Below are 16,027 nucleotides of genomic sequence, written 5' to 3'. Positions count from 1 at the left end.
ATGTGTTTTTTCATTCAAAAATCAGAATTATCCAAATAAAAACAAAAATGGATCCTTTGAATAGATAATTCGAAAGACTTCTTAATTTGAAAAATTTAGCTTTACTGAGCGAAAATAATTTTTCATTGCTGTTTATTACTAAATTATTGTCAATTGAAAAAAATTGTGACACTAGGTGATATTTGACAAATAATTATTTAATATTTTCTTGAAACATATTATTTTATACATACAAAAATTGATAGCGAAGTTGTTTCTTTTGTCCAATAAACTTTCTCTTTGATCAAAGTACACCACAATATTTTATAAATGTTGAACTGTAAAACTTGTCATTTTCTACATGAATCTTTTCTTTGAATCTTCCCTTTTCTTTTTGTAATACATTTACGATGCTTTATTATTTTTTGTGCTGCATCCTAACTTCTTTTGGTATGCTGATTTAACCTTAATTAAACATTTTTCAATCATATTTTAGTATTTAGCCAAGGAATACCTCTTTCATCAGCTGGAATTTCTGGATGTGCATTAAATTGTGAGAATTCGTTTTTAACATGCCTTGAAACTTGGTATGCGCTCAATAATCATTTTTTTCACATAACTTTGCTGCAGTCCTGCATCTGACTTGGGATGCATTTCAGCTTGCAGAGAAACGAGAAGAGAATGTGAAGTTAACTGTGGAATGCAATTTGCTGCATCCCAAGCCATGGCAAGCGTTTCTTCATGCTCTTGTGAAGACGTTTGCTCTCTTCAATTAGAAAAATGCATCGATACTGCAGACATTGATTTCAAAAGATGCCAATTGAAGGCTTCAACTCCGCAAGGGCTTATGCATTGGTATGATTTATTGTATGATTATTTTCCTCCTCAACTTGATATTCTTTAAATATGATAGCCAAGAACGAAAAGAAGATCAAACGAGCACATGCACTCAAGGCTTTACTGCTTGCGTTGCGCAATGCGCGATACCAACATTTGAACTTTGTGCAGCAGCTTGTCTAGTTTGTTTCTTTTGCATGAATGAGGCTTTTATCTCTAAACATATGAAAATATTCATTTAGCAAGATGAATCTAATTGTCTGAACATGTGCAACAACGATTATTTGTTTGCTCTGGAATTAAATTACATTTTAGATTTTCAACTCGTATTTTTCCTTTCAAAAACAGAACTTGCGTAACCCCTCCTGTTGGACAACCTCCGCTTGTTGATCGAGCTGAATGCAAAAAGTTGCTAAGAACTTGCAGAGAACAAGTACTCATTTAACATTCAAAAATTTGTTTCCATTGCATTTTCTTTCTCACATTTTTTTTTGAAATTTTCTCATCGAAGTGCCGATTAGCATCTGTTAGTTGTGGCTTGGATTGCGACGCAAACACCGCAGATGTTTGTCTTGTCATGTGTGGAGCAACATTCCAAATTTGCTTGGACCAATGCGATCGGTATGTTTTCCCATCTCCTTCCTCTCTCTCTTTTTTAAACAATTATTTTCATTTCATTTTCTCTTCAAATCCAATACATAAATATTTCGCCACATCCTTCTTTTCATTTATCATCTTTCCTTCTTTCCATCAACATCACACTCATTTCCTCTCCTTCCCTTCCCTTTCCTTCCCTTCTCTTTCCAGCGATACAAATCAGTGCATCAACCGCTGCCGGCAGCGGAGGTCGCAGCTCCCAACGGACTGCGAACTGGAGTGCCAGTCAGACCGGAGGCAGTGCCAGCTCACCTGCGACGAGCTGAACACACAGTGCCTGGCGGAGTGCCCAGTCGGTGCGACGCCGTTCCAGAACGCAGAGTTCGACTACGGTGTATGCATTTCCAACTGCGAGGACGAGTTCCAGACGTGTCTGAACGGCTGCGAGTGCTCGATGACCTGCGAGGTCGCGTGCTACCAGCAGCGCAGGCTGTGCCGCCAGACGTGCGAGGCGCGCCTGTCCGAGACGGTGGCCTTTGCCGGCAGCTACACCGCGGGCGCCTGCTCGGCGATGTGCAGAGAGCAGCACCAGGACTGCCTCAACGAGTGCACTGTGAAGTACGACCTCTGCGCAGCACAGGCAGTCGGGCAGCAGGCGGTGCTTGCTTGCGACCTGGACCGGCGTGTGTGCAACAGAGGGTGCGAAGACTCACTCTCTGGGTGCTGCGATCAGTGCCCCACTAGATGCGGCTGAAAAAGGTTTTTCTTTTTTTAAATCGTGCAACGTGGAATTTTTGTTTCGTTTTGCTTAAAAGTTCTTTCTTTCTTTCTTTTTTTTTATTTGCCTCTCCTCATATTTTTGTTCCGATTACTCCTAACTGAATGATTGTCTTCCTAAAATTCTCATTTCACTTCATTTCTCAGCACACTAATCATGTTAAAAAAAAAATTGCACTGAAAACTGTAAAAACAGAGAAATACAATCACCAAAAAATAAAAATAAAAATAAAATAAAAAAGAACGAAAAAGTGAAAAATCGAATCCATTAATGTGTTGTGAGCACATCTTGGCCTCTGCAAAAAGCGGTGGGGATGACGCGGCAAGACACCAGAAACATGCGATCAACAAAGATCAAAAGAACGAAGGTGGAAAGAATGAAGCAAATGACGACTAAGCTCTTACATCACAATAATTAAAGCCGTAGCAATTGTCAAAGCATACACTGTTTCCGTGAAGACAAACTGCTCTTTAAAAGGAAAAAATCAACGAAAACAATACAGTAAATTGACGAAAGGAAAACATCAAAAAATGAAAAATAAAAATAAAAATTGAAAAAAAGTATAAAAAGATAAAAATTTTTTATAAAGCATATACTCATCATCGAATAGTTATATAGACGATGAATCACTAATACTTCAAACATAAATAAATATACAACGAATTTGATAATAATGAATATGAGACTTATATTTCTGAATATACTCTCATTTAAGAATACTGAAATTAAGAGAAAGCTACTAAAAAGTTATAAATACTTTTTTCCCTCCCCAATCAAAAACAGTTGAAAATTCATTATGTAGAAGACGAAATCTTAACAAAAAAAGGTTAATAATAAGTCAAAAAATTTAATAAATAAAATTAAAAATATTAAAAAAAAATCATAAGACTAATAAAAAAAATATATTCTAGTGAATAATTTGAGCGAATAGAATAGAGCAGTATTCTAAATAAAATTTTAATAGAAGAAAACACAAAAAAGTATAAAAAAAAAAAAAAAAATAAAATAAAATAAAAAGAGAAAGGAAAACTACATTAACGAATTCAATTTGGATCAGGCAGTAGCGCATTCTGCGAAGTCGAAGGATTTGTTCGAGGATAGACGGTTGGAACATAATTAACAGAAGAATTAGAATTAGAATTAGAATTATAAGAAGAGGAGGAGGAAGAAGAAGATATATTGGATGATGATGATGATGAGGAGGAGGAGGAGGAGGAAGAAGAGGAAGAAGAGGAAGAAGAGAAAGAAGAGGAAGAAGAGAAAGAAGAAGAATAAGATTGCATTGGAGTATACAAATGTTCTGTTTGCACATATTCAGGAGCAGCCACAACATAAGCAGAGCTACGTCCAGATTGTAAGGTGGATGAGGGCAATGGCAAGCTTGGCTGAACTGCAGGCGCTTGAGAAGTAGCTGATGATGAACTGTAAGAGGAGGAGGAGGAGGAGGAGGAGGAAGAAGAAGAAGAAGAAGAAGAAGAAGAAGAAGAAAATGAAGAAGAAGAAGAAGAAGAAGTGCTTGAGGAACGAGCAAGATGTGGGCGTGCTGAAGAGACAGGAGAAGGCAACAGCGAGTCAGAAGGAGAAGGAGAATCAGTTGGGAGAAGAGGGAGAGGAGGAAAATGGTCAATTGAGGAACGAACAGAAGAGGAAGATGATGAAGAGGAAGAAGAAAAGGAAGAAGAAGAAGAAGCAGGCAAAGCAGAGGCAGAAAAAGAAGAAGATGAAGAATTCTCCATCGACGATGAAGGAGCATCTGAAGGGAAGTCATGTCCATAGCTCTCCTGTACATAAGGAGTATATGCATTGAAGCGTAGTGTAGTTGCCAGTGCTGATGGGTGCTGCACATTCATTGGCGATTTGGGAGTGGGCAGAAGAGACTGAAGATCGGTGGATGGCAGCACAGGGATAGGTGGAACAGAAGAAGAGAAAGAAGAAGAAGAAGATGAAGATGAGGAGGAGGAGGAGGAGGAGGAAGAAGATGATGATGAAGGAACAGAAGGAACAGAAGGAATGGAAGAAATCGGATAATCAGAGAGAGAGGAGCGCTGAGAGCCAGAAACGTAGGGCAAGTTGTGTGGATAGGAATTGAATGGAGAAACACTCTGAGGATGATAGGAATCTAATGAAAAAGAGGTGGAAGAGGAGGAGGAAGTAGATGTGGAAGAAGAGGATCTGGGCCTGTTTGGGGAAAGATAAGGAGAAGGATACGAGCGGAGGTATGAAGAACCAGACGAAACAGAAGCAGAAGCGGAAGAAGAAGCAGAAGAAGCAGAAGAAGATGGAGTGACTGAAGAATCTGCGCTTTGGAACTGACTTTTCTGGTAAATCGACTGGCTCACCGGCGAAAATGGGAGTGGTGGATCAGCAAACTCAGCGAGTCTGAGTGAATACGACGACGAAGGCGCAATGGTGTTCTGGAAAAGCGAGTAAGTTGTGTTCTCACTGCGGGGGCTGATGCTGTGCATCTGGTTCAAACTGCCAGGCCGCCACCGAGAATCGCTGCTTCTGCTTTGTCTGGGTTCCTCAGAGCCAGTGGAGTCGTATACAGAAGAAGTCATGTTGTCTGCTTCGGATAGGATGAAAGAGGAGGAGGAGGAGGAAGAGGAAGAAGAAGAAGAAGAGGAGGAGGAGGAATAAGGGTAAGAGGGAGAGCCAGAGGAGGAGATGGGAACGGGGCCAGGGAGTGGAAGAGAAGATGAAATAGAAGAATTAGAAGAAACAGATGAAGAAACAGAGGAAACATAAGGAGCAGCAGAAGAAGAAGCAGGAATGGAGGAAACAGGAATAGGAGGGAAAGGATATTGAGCAGGGGCAAGGGAAGAGTAGGACAAGCACAGATTAGACTGGTTTTGATAGGATGAAGAAGAAGGCCGTGGAGGAGAGTGAGAGTGAGAGTGAGAGTGGGAATGGGAATGGGAATAAGAAGAAGAAGAAGAAGAGGAAGAAGAAGAAGAAATAGTTGATAGAAGAGAAGATGGAGTAGACAAGGAAGACGAAGACGAAGAGGAATGTAAATTGTGTGGAGAAGATAAAGACGGATGGGCAGCAGAAGAACTGGAAGAAGAGGACGAGGAGGAAGAAGGAGAAGGAGAATATGTCAAAGAAGAAGTCTCTGACATCACCATCGAGGTGAATTGCCCAGGCTCCAGCGGCTGCGGGTCTGGCTGAGGCTGTCTGTGAGTGTACACAAATGAAGGAGAAGACGAAGCAGGTGTGGAAGGAGCAGCTTGGGTGTAGTTCGAATAAACAGTGCGCTCATTTGCCTGGTAGCGATATGAGTCGCTTTTATTTCCCTGGGTGTGATTGAAGGGAGGATGAGAACTTTGTGATTTCTGAGATTTCCATATCTGTTGTTGTGATTGCTGCTGTTGCTGCTGTTGTTGATTCAACACATATCTCTCTTTGTGTGTCTCTGTTCTCTTGTCAAAATGCTTGCCTGCTTCGTTCGTGTCGTGGAGTGTCACTGAAGGCAGATTCAAAGGGGCTGTCGGGAAAGAAGGAGCAGTGGCGATGAGAGGGTCTGTCTTGACAGCAGGATAGTCGGTGGACTCGACTTTGGCTGCAGAATAACTGCGCTGGGTGTGTGAGTATTCAGGAAGAGAATTATCGTCTTCTGGCAATTCTTGGGGTGGAGAGGAGGAGGAAGAGGAAGAGGAAGAGGAAGAGGAAGAAGAAGAAGAAGAAGAAGAAGAAGAAGAAGAAGAAGAAGAAGAAGAAGAAGAAGAAGAAGAGGTGGTGGGAGAAGGGGAAGAAGCTGAAGAGGATGAAGAAGAGGATGAAGAAGAGGATGAAGAAGAGGATGAAGAAGAGGATGAAGAAGAGGATGAGGATGAAGAAGAAGAAGAAGTTGGAATAGTAGAAGCAGTTGTTGTAGAAGCAGAAGAAGCAGAAGAAGCAGAAGAGTCAGAAGAAGCAGAAGAAGCAGAAGAAGCAGAAGAGTCAGAAGAAGCAGTAGCAGTAGCAGTAGTAGAAGTAGAAGTAGAAGTAGAAGTAGAAGTAGTAGTAGTAGTATTTGCCGTTGTAGTAGTTGAGGAAGAAGAAGAAGATGATGATGATGATGATGAAATCGAAGGAGAATAGAAAAAGGCAGGCTGTTGAGAGTGCACAACACCTGGAAGCACACGCACACGATAAGGAAGATCCAACAGAGGCGAATGAGAAATAGAATCTTCATCCTCTTTTCCTTCTCCTTCTTCTTCTTCTTCCACTTTCTTTTCTTTATCTTTCTCGTTTTCTATACCTTCATCTTCTCTTTTGTCTTTGTCTTTGCCTTTATCTTCCTCCTCCTCTTCTCCTTTGCACTTTCCATTTTCTTCTTCTTCCTTTTTTACCTCCTCTCCTTCCTCCTCTTCCTCCTCCTTCCCCTCTTCTTCTTCCTTTTCTCCCTTTCCCTTCTCCTTCTCTTCTCCATCCTCCGCATCTTCATCAGCCACTTCGTCTGCGTTCTGCGGAATGTTTTCTTCGTCTGGCATAGGCAGAAGCGCATTGGCAGACGAAGCAGACAGCTTCTGGCTGTGCTGAGCATAATAAATGAGTGGGGTCAGCTTGGCCTCTGAAGAGTTTGTGGTCTGGGGAGGAAGAGGAAGAGAAAGAGGAAGAGAGTCTGAGGGAGAAGAGGAGAGGGAGGTGGAAAGAGAAGAAGAGAGGGAGGTGAGGGTGGATGAATGCAGATAGGAAGAAGAAGATTGCGCAGTGAAGGAAATCTTGTTTGACGAGGCAGAAGGAGAAGGGGTGGGCGAATTAGAAGGAATGGAACGAGCAGAGGAAGGGACATCAGGCAAAGAGAGGGCAGACAATGAGGAAGAAGAAGAGGTAGGAAGATGAACAGGGGCATGAGAAGTGTAGGACGCAGGAGATGGATTGGTGGATCGGGGATAATGAAAAGAAGATGAAGAAGAAGAAGAGGAGGAGGAAGAAGATGGGATTGAGGAAGCAGATGAGGAAGCAGATGAGGAAGCAGAAGTTGAAGGAGGAGAAATCGAATAGTTCATTTGAGGATGAGAAAGAGAACCAGTCGAAGGAGAAGAAGCGACAAAAGCAGGGGCAGGGGCAGGGGCAGGAGCAGGAGAAGGGGAAGGAGCAATCACAGTTGTAGTAGCTGTGATAGGAGGAGGCCACAGATGAGAAGAAGAAGAAGAAGAAGAAGAAGAAGAAGTATAAGCAGGCTCGAATCGTGCTGAAAGTTCGACGCTGTTCTGAGGGAAGACAGAAGGGGTGCTTTCTGAATGGACAACTGTTGCTGCTAATGAGGAAGAAGAAGAAGAGGAGGAGGAGGAGGAAGAAGAAGAAGAAGAAGAAGATGATGATGAATGAGGAGAAGGAGAAGGAGAAGAGGAGATGATGAGAGAAGAAGAAGAAGAAGAACGGGAAGAGGAGGGAGATTGAGAAGAAAGAGAATGGTGTCTGGGAGGAGGAGCAGATGTCACTCTGTTTGAAGCAGCAGCAGAATGTGTTGAAAGCGTCAAGTGAGAAGGGGAAGAAGAGGAAGGAGAAGAGGAAGAGGAAGTAAAGGAAGAAGAGGAAGAAGAAGAAGAAGAAGGAGCATTTGACGATGAAGATTGCAGGTGCACTGAAGAAGGCTTGCTTGAAGAAGGAGGATAATTAACAGGGCTGGCAGGGATCTGTGACTGATTCAGAGGAGAGGTGTAAGGGAAATGGACAAAAGCAGAAGGAGAAGCAGGAGAAGCAGAAGAAGCAGAAGAAGCAGAAGAAGGAAAAGGAAGAGGAGTAAGCTGATTCATAGGCGAGACAGAGACAGAAGAGGAAGAAGAGGAAGGAGAAGGAGAAGGCAAAGGAGAAGAGGAATGATAAAAGGAGTTAGCTTCGTTTGAGAGGTTTGACTCAGAAAGTGAACGGAGAGAGGAAGGGGGAGAATACAACTTGTTTCTGGCAGCAGTCAGAGAAGACGTGGCAACAGCAGCAGATGTTGTTGACGATGGAGATGCAGTAGACAAAGATACATTCAAAGCAGAAGCAGAAGAAGTAGAGGAAGAGGAAGCAGAAGAAGAAGAAGATGATGATGAAGAGGAAGAGGATGAAGAGGAAGAGAATGAAGAAGATCTGATTGTGGAAGAACCAACAGGGGAATAAGCGTAATCATGCGAAGATGGGGACGAATTTGTCGGAGGGTACTGAGGCGACGAGTTGATTTTCCTCCGCTGGTTTGGAGAGGCAACAGAAGTAGAAGAAAATTCGACTCTGTAAAGAGGGTAAGCTTGCTTCGGAGGTGTCGGGTACAATGGAAGGTGCGAAACAGAACTGGAGTGGGACAAGGCAGGAGAGGAAGAGGCAGAGGAGCAAGAGGGGCTGTTTGAAGGGTTCAAAATGACAGAAACAGAAGGTCTTGCTGAAAAAGAAGAAGAAGAAGATAAAACTAGAGAGGAAGAAGAAGAGGAAGAGGATGTTGATGATGATGGGAAAGAAGAAGAGGGAGAAGAAGAAGAAACAGCAATTGTAGAAGGAGTTGAAGATGAAGGATAAGAAGGATAAAAAGAAGAAGAAGAAGTCGATGATGACGACGATACTGACGATGATGATGAGGAAGAAGAGGAAGAAGAGGAAGAAGAGGAAGGATAATAGAAGTTATTCTTTGTAAAATAAGGAGGAGAAGGCGGTGCAAGCTTTGCTCGGCTGGTCTCAACGCTGTTAATTCCGGGTGAGCTGCCTACTTCGCGTGAGACTGGCAAAGGATGCTCCTGTGTGACTTCGCTTGAATGCGGGCCTGGCCGTGAAGACGGCTGTGATTGTGATTGTGAGTGTGGTTGTGAGTGTGGGTGTGGGCGTGTTGGTGATTGTGTAAGTGAGGGTGATTGTGAAGGTGATTGTGAAAGTGTGTGTGAGTGAGTGTGTGAATATAAGTGTGATTGTGTGTGAGAGTGTGGCTGTATAAGCATCTGGGAGTGTGTGGGAGAGAGTGGCTCGATATTGGAGTGTGTATGAGCATGAGCATGAGCATGAGAATGTGGGTGTGGGTGAGTGTGTGAGTGAGGTTGTGAGTGAGAATGCGCATGAGAATGGGAATGAGAGTGAGAGTGAGAATGAGAATGAGAAGAAGGAGAATGAGAGTGAGAGTGTGGATGAAGATGAGCAGGTGGGCTCGGAGATGAATGGGAACCGGCAGAAGCGAGCAATTGTGTTTGCGATTGTGTTTGTGGTTGCGATTGCGATTGTGACTGAAACTGAGATTGAAACTGAGATTGAGGTTGAGACTGAAACTGTAACTGCGATTGCAACTTAGACGGCGACAGCGGGGGCGACACCGAATACGACTGGTGCTGGAGCGGTGAATGGGATCCCGAATGAAGATGGAGGTGAAGATGGAGGTGGGGGTGTGTGGAGGGCTGGAACGGGGTCGCATCTGGATGCAGGCGGGGCGTGGTGCGGGGCAGGCTCTGTGTGCTGACAGCAGGCTGCGACGGTGTATGAGACAAATAAGGATAGCACATGCGCTTTTTCTGGTTTAAAGCTCTACTAAACATAAAAGGGTGGTTGCCGAAGGGCGTTGAAGGAGTGTGTGAGAAAGAATTGGAAGAGGAAGAGGAAGAGGAAGAGGAAGAGGAAGAGGAAGAAGGTGAATGCGGCATTGAAGAAGAATTCAACACGTTTGATGAAGACGACACAAATTGCCTTTCCCGTTTTCCAGTGAGACTTTCTTCTTCGTTTCCATCACAACAACAGAATCTTTCTGTGTTGGCGATTTTCACATCATTCAAGCTGAACGAGTCTTTGTCTTGTCTGCTCTTCTCTTCTTCATCGCTGGTTATAAAATACGAATACGGGCACGAATCACTCAGTGTGCAGAACGAATGCCTCCTCACAGCTAAGCGAGGCACTTTGCTTTCACCTTCAGCATTTCCACACAACCTCAACAGTCCTTCGGCATTTTGTGTTCCTTTGCACAGTTCTCTCTGGCTATTGACAACAGCATCACTTTCATCTGACATCAAATTGACATATCTGTTTTTGGAGTTATTATTAGCAATATTTTTATTTCGGTCTATTGAAACATCTTTTTGAGTATTGTTTGACACTTCTTGCCTGTCCAATGACAAGGCTGACTCTTTATGATTTTTACCACTTTTATTTCTACTATCATAAATATTACCAACAACATTATTATTATTGCCATTTCTTTGATGAACTTCTAATTGGTCTTGCTCTGCTAACATGCTCATTTGCTGACTGTGATACACTTCAAATTCTGATCTGCTGTTTGCAACATTCTTTCTTTCACTTTCACTTTCATTTGAAAACAACTTTTCTTTTTCAAATTCTGATGGAACAACAAAGTTATTATTATTATTATTACTATTATTATTACTTGACAACACCAATGGAACACGAGTTATTTCTCTTATTATTTCATTCACTCTGTTTGAGCTAACAGCAGAATCAGCAGTTGTGGCGTGGGATGAAGGGGAGCCAGACGAAGAACTGCGCAAGGCAAACAACGAGAACGACGACGAGTCGTGCTGAAGAGGAAGAGGAAGAGGAAGAGGAAAAGAATTCTGATGGCGCAAAGAAGGAGAAGGAGGAGAAGGAGGAAAGGGTGGAAAGGGTGGAGAAGGAGGAACCAAAGAGACCTGGAGAAGAGAGGTGTGCTGAAGAAGCTGTGGGGGCTGTGTATAAGATGGCTGTGGTGGTGTTTGAGAATGATAATGTGCAAGAGAATGAGGATTGGGATAAGGATGAGGGTGAGGTTGAGAGTGAGTGTGAGGATGGGGACGAGAAAATGATTGGGGCAGGGAATTCTGGATTGTATTTGATTGGGGATATGGCTGGGTTGTAAACAAAGCATGGAGAGATGAAGATGCAGATGATGGTGGGATCAAGTTAGAAGAAGAGGAAGAGGAAGATGAGAGAGGAGTAGATGAGGAGGAAGAGGAGGAGGAAGAAGAAGAATGTGGAGAGGTGAATTCTAATGTTGATGCATTTGAGTTAACATACATACCGTAGTTTTGATGTGCTGATAGTGAAGTTGTCTGAGGTGGGGTATGCAGATAATAAGAGCTGTGTGGAGAAAACACCGAATAAGGACTGCCTCGCTCAATCTTCTGGTTCAAGGAAACAGAAGACGCCTGAAGAGAAGAAGAAGAAGAAGAGGAGGAGGAGGAAGAAGATGATGATGAGGATGAGGAAGATCCTGGTAAGCACTTGATAGAAGAACCAAGAATGACAGAACTGGAAGAGGAGGAAGAGGAAGTAGTAGTAGCAGCAGAAGAAGAAGGTGAAGAAGAAGGATCAGAGACAGTTGTAGCTGTTGAATGTGAAGGCGTGGTTGCCGGCGGAGACACGGAAGAATAGGCTGTGGAAGAGGCAGTGCGAGATTTGCGCTTTGAAGAGGAAGAAGAAGAGGTGGAAGAGGAGGAGGAGGAGGAGGAGGAGGAGGAGGTAGTAGGAGCAGAAGAAGAAGTACAATTAGTAGCAGAAGAGGAAGAAGAGATAACAGCAGGAGAAGTAGAAGAAGAAGAAGAGGCAGAAGCAGAAGTCTCAGAAGTCGAAGCCGAAGAAGGCGGAACAGCAGTCTTTGAGGTTGAGTCAGAAGTGAATGGAGATGTCGATGCTGAGCCTGACCCTGACCCTGAACCTGTGCCTGAACCAGAGCCTGAGGCAGAACCTGAAGCAGAAGCAGAAGCAGAAGCTGAGGCGGAGCCGGAAGCAGAGGCAGAGGCAGAAGCGGTGGCTGAGACTGAGACTGTTCCTGAGGCAGAGACAGAAGCAGAAGAGGAAGAGGAGGTGATGGGAGTGGTGGTTGAATGAGAAGAGGTTGGAGAGGATGTGAGAGAGGACGAGTCAGATAAAGGATGGGTTGAGTGATTCTTTGGGGAAGAACAAGAGGCAGAGGCAGAGGTAGGGGCAGAGACAGGGGCAGGGGCAGAAGAAGAAGAGGAGGAGGAGGAAGAAGAAGAAGAGGAGGAGGAGGATGACGAAGAGGAGGATGAAGACGAGGAGGAGGAAGAGGAAGAAGAGGAAGAGGAAGAGGAGGAGGCAGAAGAAGCCATCGGCACAGCAGCACCAGCAGAGACAGCAGAAGCAACAGAAGCAGAAGAACCCAGTGATCTTGTCAGCTTCTCTGAATGTGAACAAGAAAGCGACCGGAAATGCGAATAGGTCCGAGTGGAATGTAATGAATTTCTTGATTCTCGGCTGCTCTGTGGAGAGCAGCTTCGTCTTTGAGGGCGGTCGTATGGAATGGTTAGTGTGGTGTTGTTGCGTGTGACTGCTGGAAGAAAAGGAGAAACACGAGAATTTCGAGAAGGCTGTGAACGCTGTGAACGCTGTGAACGTTGTGAATGCTGAGAGGGTGATGAGAAACTGCTGGGTGATCGATGCATTCTATGTGAAACACGAGATCTCCCCATTCCACACGAATTGCTCAAGTTGCTCAGATTGCTCAGATTGCACGAATGGCAAGAGCCGCCGGCAGACTTGAGGGAGAGAGGGCTATTGTTTGAGCTGTTGTCTGCGCTGTTGGCGCTTTCGAAGAAGGCATAAGTGGATCCATGAGGCATCAGAGAAGCATCAGAAGAGCGGCCTGAACCAGAAATGGCTGTGGAGTCGGTGTGGAGCATGGACAGGGGAGAAGAGGAGGAAGAGCGAGGAGGATGGGGGTGATTGGAGATTGAGGCAGAGGAAGAAGAAGAGGAGGAGGAAGAAGAGGTAGAGGAAGAGGAGGAAGCAGATGTAGTTGTAACAGAAGAAGAAGAAGAAGATGATGATGATGATGATGAAATAGCAGGAAGAAGAGGCTGTGAGCGTAAAGGAATAAACTGAGAGGGATCAGAGCGACTTCCAGTACCACTACCAGTACTAGCAACAGCATTAGTATTGATATTAGTATTGGCAGTAGTAGTAGAAGAAGAAGAAGAAGGCATCTGTGATAGAGATGGGGGTGGAGGAGGTGGTGGTGGAGGAAGGTGATTGGAATTAAGAATAGAAAATGGAATAGAAACAGGAATAGAAGGCGAAGAAGGCGGAGGAGGCGGCAAAATCCGAAGAACGTTTGACAAAGGAGAAGTTGGAGGAGGAGGAGGAGGGGGTGGAGGAAGAGGAAGTGATTGAGAAAGAGGTTGATGCAATGAATGTGAGTGAAGCACCGATAATTCTGTTGAAGCCATCTGTTGCCTTTGCTGTACAGGTGTCATAGTTGATGGAATTTCTGAGAAAATGTTGGCTTTGGTTCCTTTGGTTTGTAGAAGTGAAGGTGAACGAGAAGAAGAAGAAGAGGAGGAGGAGAAGGATGAGTTACGAGCATTGATTGAGTGGTGGGATTCTCCGTGTGATGCAGGCGAGGCAAATGAAGATGTGCGAAATGAAGATGCAGTTGCAGAAGTTGTATTTGTAAATGAAGAAGAAGAAGAAGAAGAAGAAGAAGAAGAAGAAGAAGAAGAAGAAGAAGAAGAAGAAGAAGAAGAAGAAGAAGAGGCAGAGGTAGAAGCATAAGCAGAGTTAGAGACAGAACTCGCAAGATGAGAAGAAGAAGTAGTAGTAGTAGTTGGAGGAGGAGTAGAATGTGTAAGTAATTGTGCATGCATATAAGTGAAGCGCTGTGTCTGTGGGTGTGAGTGAGGGAAAATACATGAACAATTTTGGGGAGGAAGGTGAGGGAGAACATATTTACTGGCACTTTTGCAGAGACTAGGCAGAGGAGGTGCCGAAAATGAATGACGAGGGCTGGAGACACGAACGGACAGAGGGACAACATCGAAGTCTGCAGAGTGCGATCTGCGGGGCAGAATCAGATGGGGCTGAAGGGACTGAATGGGCTGAAGGGGCTGGGGAGGCTGTAGGGAATGCTGGAAGGGACTGGATGCAGAGGCTACGGGGGGCTTGTCGGATTCCTTTTGAGGAGAAAGAGAAGAAGAAGATGATAAAGAAGAAGAAGTTGAAGAAGAAATGGAAGATGAGGATGAAATAGCAGAAGAACGAGATCCAGGAGCATTCGGAACTAGCTGGCGAGCTGGGTGCAGATGGGACTGGATCCCAGAAGAAGCATAGGCCGGTTGGCTGAGCAGAGGAGCAGAGGAGAGCAAAGGAAGGGGAGGCTGAGAAGGCTGTGCGGAAGGGAGTGCCCGAGGGAAGGGAGAAGGTTGTAAAGGTTGTAAAGGTTGTAAAGACTGTGAAGGGTGTGAAGGATGTGAAGGCTGAGGAGGAGGCGGAGGAAGAGGAGCCAGAGGAGTCAGAGGAGACAGAGAAGGCAAAGCAATGGAGTCAGAAGAAGAAGAAAGATAGTTGTGATGCAGCGACTGTGACCTTTCCGAAGGTAAGTGCACAGCTCTGATAGGGTCTGAGGTCAATAGGCGTGTCGCTAAGTGTTTGTGTGAAGGCTCTGTGTTCAGATTCCGACTGGAATCTTCCTCTTTTGCCTGGTTTTGAGTGGGGGAGGCATCTTTTTCTGTGTTTTCACGGGCTTTCGAGGCGTTTCTTGCAAAATGCATCATTTGCTCTTTTTCTATACTTGCTTCTTGGCAAACTTCATTCGGTAATGTTGTCTTTTCGTACTGGGATGAGTCGCGGTTGAATTTCCCTGTTTCAATTTCTGACTTAAATTCTGTTCTCGCTTTTATTTCTCTTTCAATTTCTTTCTCCTTTTCATTCATTTGGAAATGAGCAGTTTCCCCAACATTACTGGTAGTGCAGTTTTTTGCATTAAATGTCTTTTCCTTCAGCAAATGAACACCAGTAATTTCAATCCAGATGTGTGGCTTGACATTGGGCATATGCTGAGATGCACATATGCAACTTCCTCTTTGATCATTTGAACCATGTGAATCTTCTGCTTGCTGTGAAGCAGAATAAAACTGGCTTTGATGTTCCTGTGAAAAAATCCTGGATATTTGAGCTTTTGATTGTAATGAGCTTGGAACAAGCACGCAACTGAAATCTATTGGATCGAGGTTAATATATGTTTCACGGTTATTGGGGATAAATATTATTATCAAAGAACTATCTTTGAAAGTGTCAATAACGATATTCATTTCATCTTCTTTGAGGAAGTGCAGTTTGTTGATCCAAGGTGCAAATCCAGTGTGTTGAGTCAGAAACAATCTGACTTTACTTCTACAAACATTGACTTTGGGGAATGAAATATTACTCGCTGTCTTCCAGAACGAATATGGTGTAGTCTTGCAAATGAAGCTCTCCAAGACAATATCAGATGGGGACGGATTGAGAGGCTTCAAATGAGCAGCAAACACATCATAGCCAACATGAACAGGAGAGTATAATTGAAACATTAAAAGTGAATGACACAAATTTGAAATCATAAGCTTTTGCTCTGTCGGGGTTTTTGATAATTCAACAAAAACCCTCTTTTGACTTATAAAACTAAAAGTGCTGCAATAGAAGCAATAGAATTTAATGAAATGATAGAGAATTAAGCAATGAATACTTTTGAATGTAATTTGATGATGATAACGCTTTCTTTTTTGCACGATCTTGTAATTCCGGCAAATTAATTTGTATCTTTGAAGCAGATTCAGCAACAATATTTTCTTGAAATGATATCGCTCGCATTTCCATCAGTGTAACTCGAGTAACTGTCCATCCTTTTTGCTTGTCTAAACAAGATCAAAAATGATAATTGAACAAAATTATTTTTTTTATAAGAGAGCAAACAATTCTCAAGAAGAGCCTTGAGGCAATAATACTTCATTTGAAAACAAAACTGCATCTTCAAGAGCAAAAGCTTTTTTGTGTCAAGACCATATTGAGTAAATCTCCGAAGAAGAATGCCCTCAGTTATGCAATTATGAATCACGTTTGTTATCAAAAGAATTGGCTTGTGAAAATCAAAATATGTATTTTTAGTACATTAAAAATCTAACAAACGTCCAA

At 43.5% G+C, this 16,027-nt stretch overlaps 2 protein-coding genes across 2 annotated transcripts; one reads left to right on the top strand and one right to left on the bottom strand.

Annotated features, from left to right (window-relative positions):
* Nucleotides 1-389: 389 nt before the first annotated feature.
* Nucleotides 390-2,167, top strand: MONOS_8563 (uncharacterized protein; the record flags this gene model as incomplete). The annotated part of the gene is made up of 9 exons (XM_067878985.1): nt 390-429; nt 476-532; nt 610-736; nt 793-834; nt 893-998; nt 1,059-1,102; nt 1,165-1,249; nt 1,328-1,437; nt 1,624-2,167. 9 exons carry the CDS (start codon nt 390-392, stop codon nt 2,165-2,167), a joined length of 1,155 nt encoding a protein of 384 aa, XP_067733384.1.
* A 1,338-nt stretch (nt 2,168-3,505) lies between these two features.
* On the bottom strand, nt 3,506-15,426 carry MONOS_8562 (uncharacterized protein; the record flags this gene model as incomplete). The annotated part of the gene is made up of 3 exons (XM_067878984.1): nt 3,506-3,532; nt 3,583-15,006; nt 15,259-15,426. 3 exons carry the CDS (start codon nt 15,424-15,426, stop codon nt 3,506-3,508), a joined length of 11,619 nt encoding a protein of 3,872 aa, XP_067733383.1.
* Nucleotides 15,427-16,027: the final 601 nt, after the last annotated feature.

The sequence above is a fragment of the Monocercomonoides exilis genome (genome assembly GCF_001643675.1).
Source record: "Monocercomonoides exilis strain PA203 chromosome Unknown scaffold7-2047599, whole genome shotgun sequence".
Classification (NCBI taxonomy): domain Eukaryota; phylum Preaxostyla; order Oxymonadida; family Polymastigidae; genus Monocercomonoides; species Monocercomonoides exilis.
This window is presented reverse-complemented; position numbering and strand designations above follow the sequence as displayed.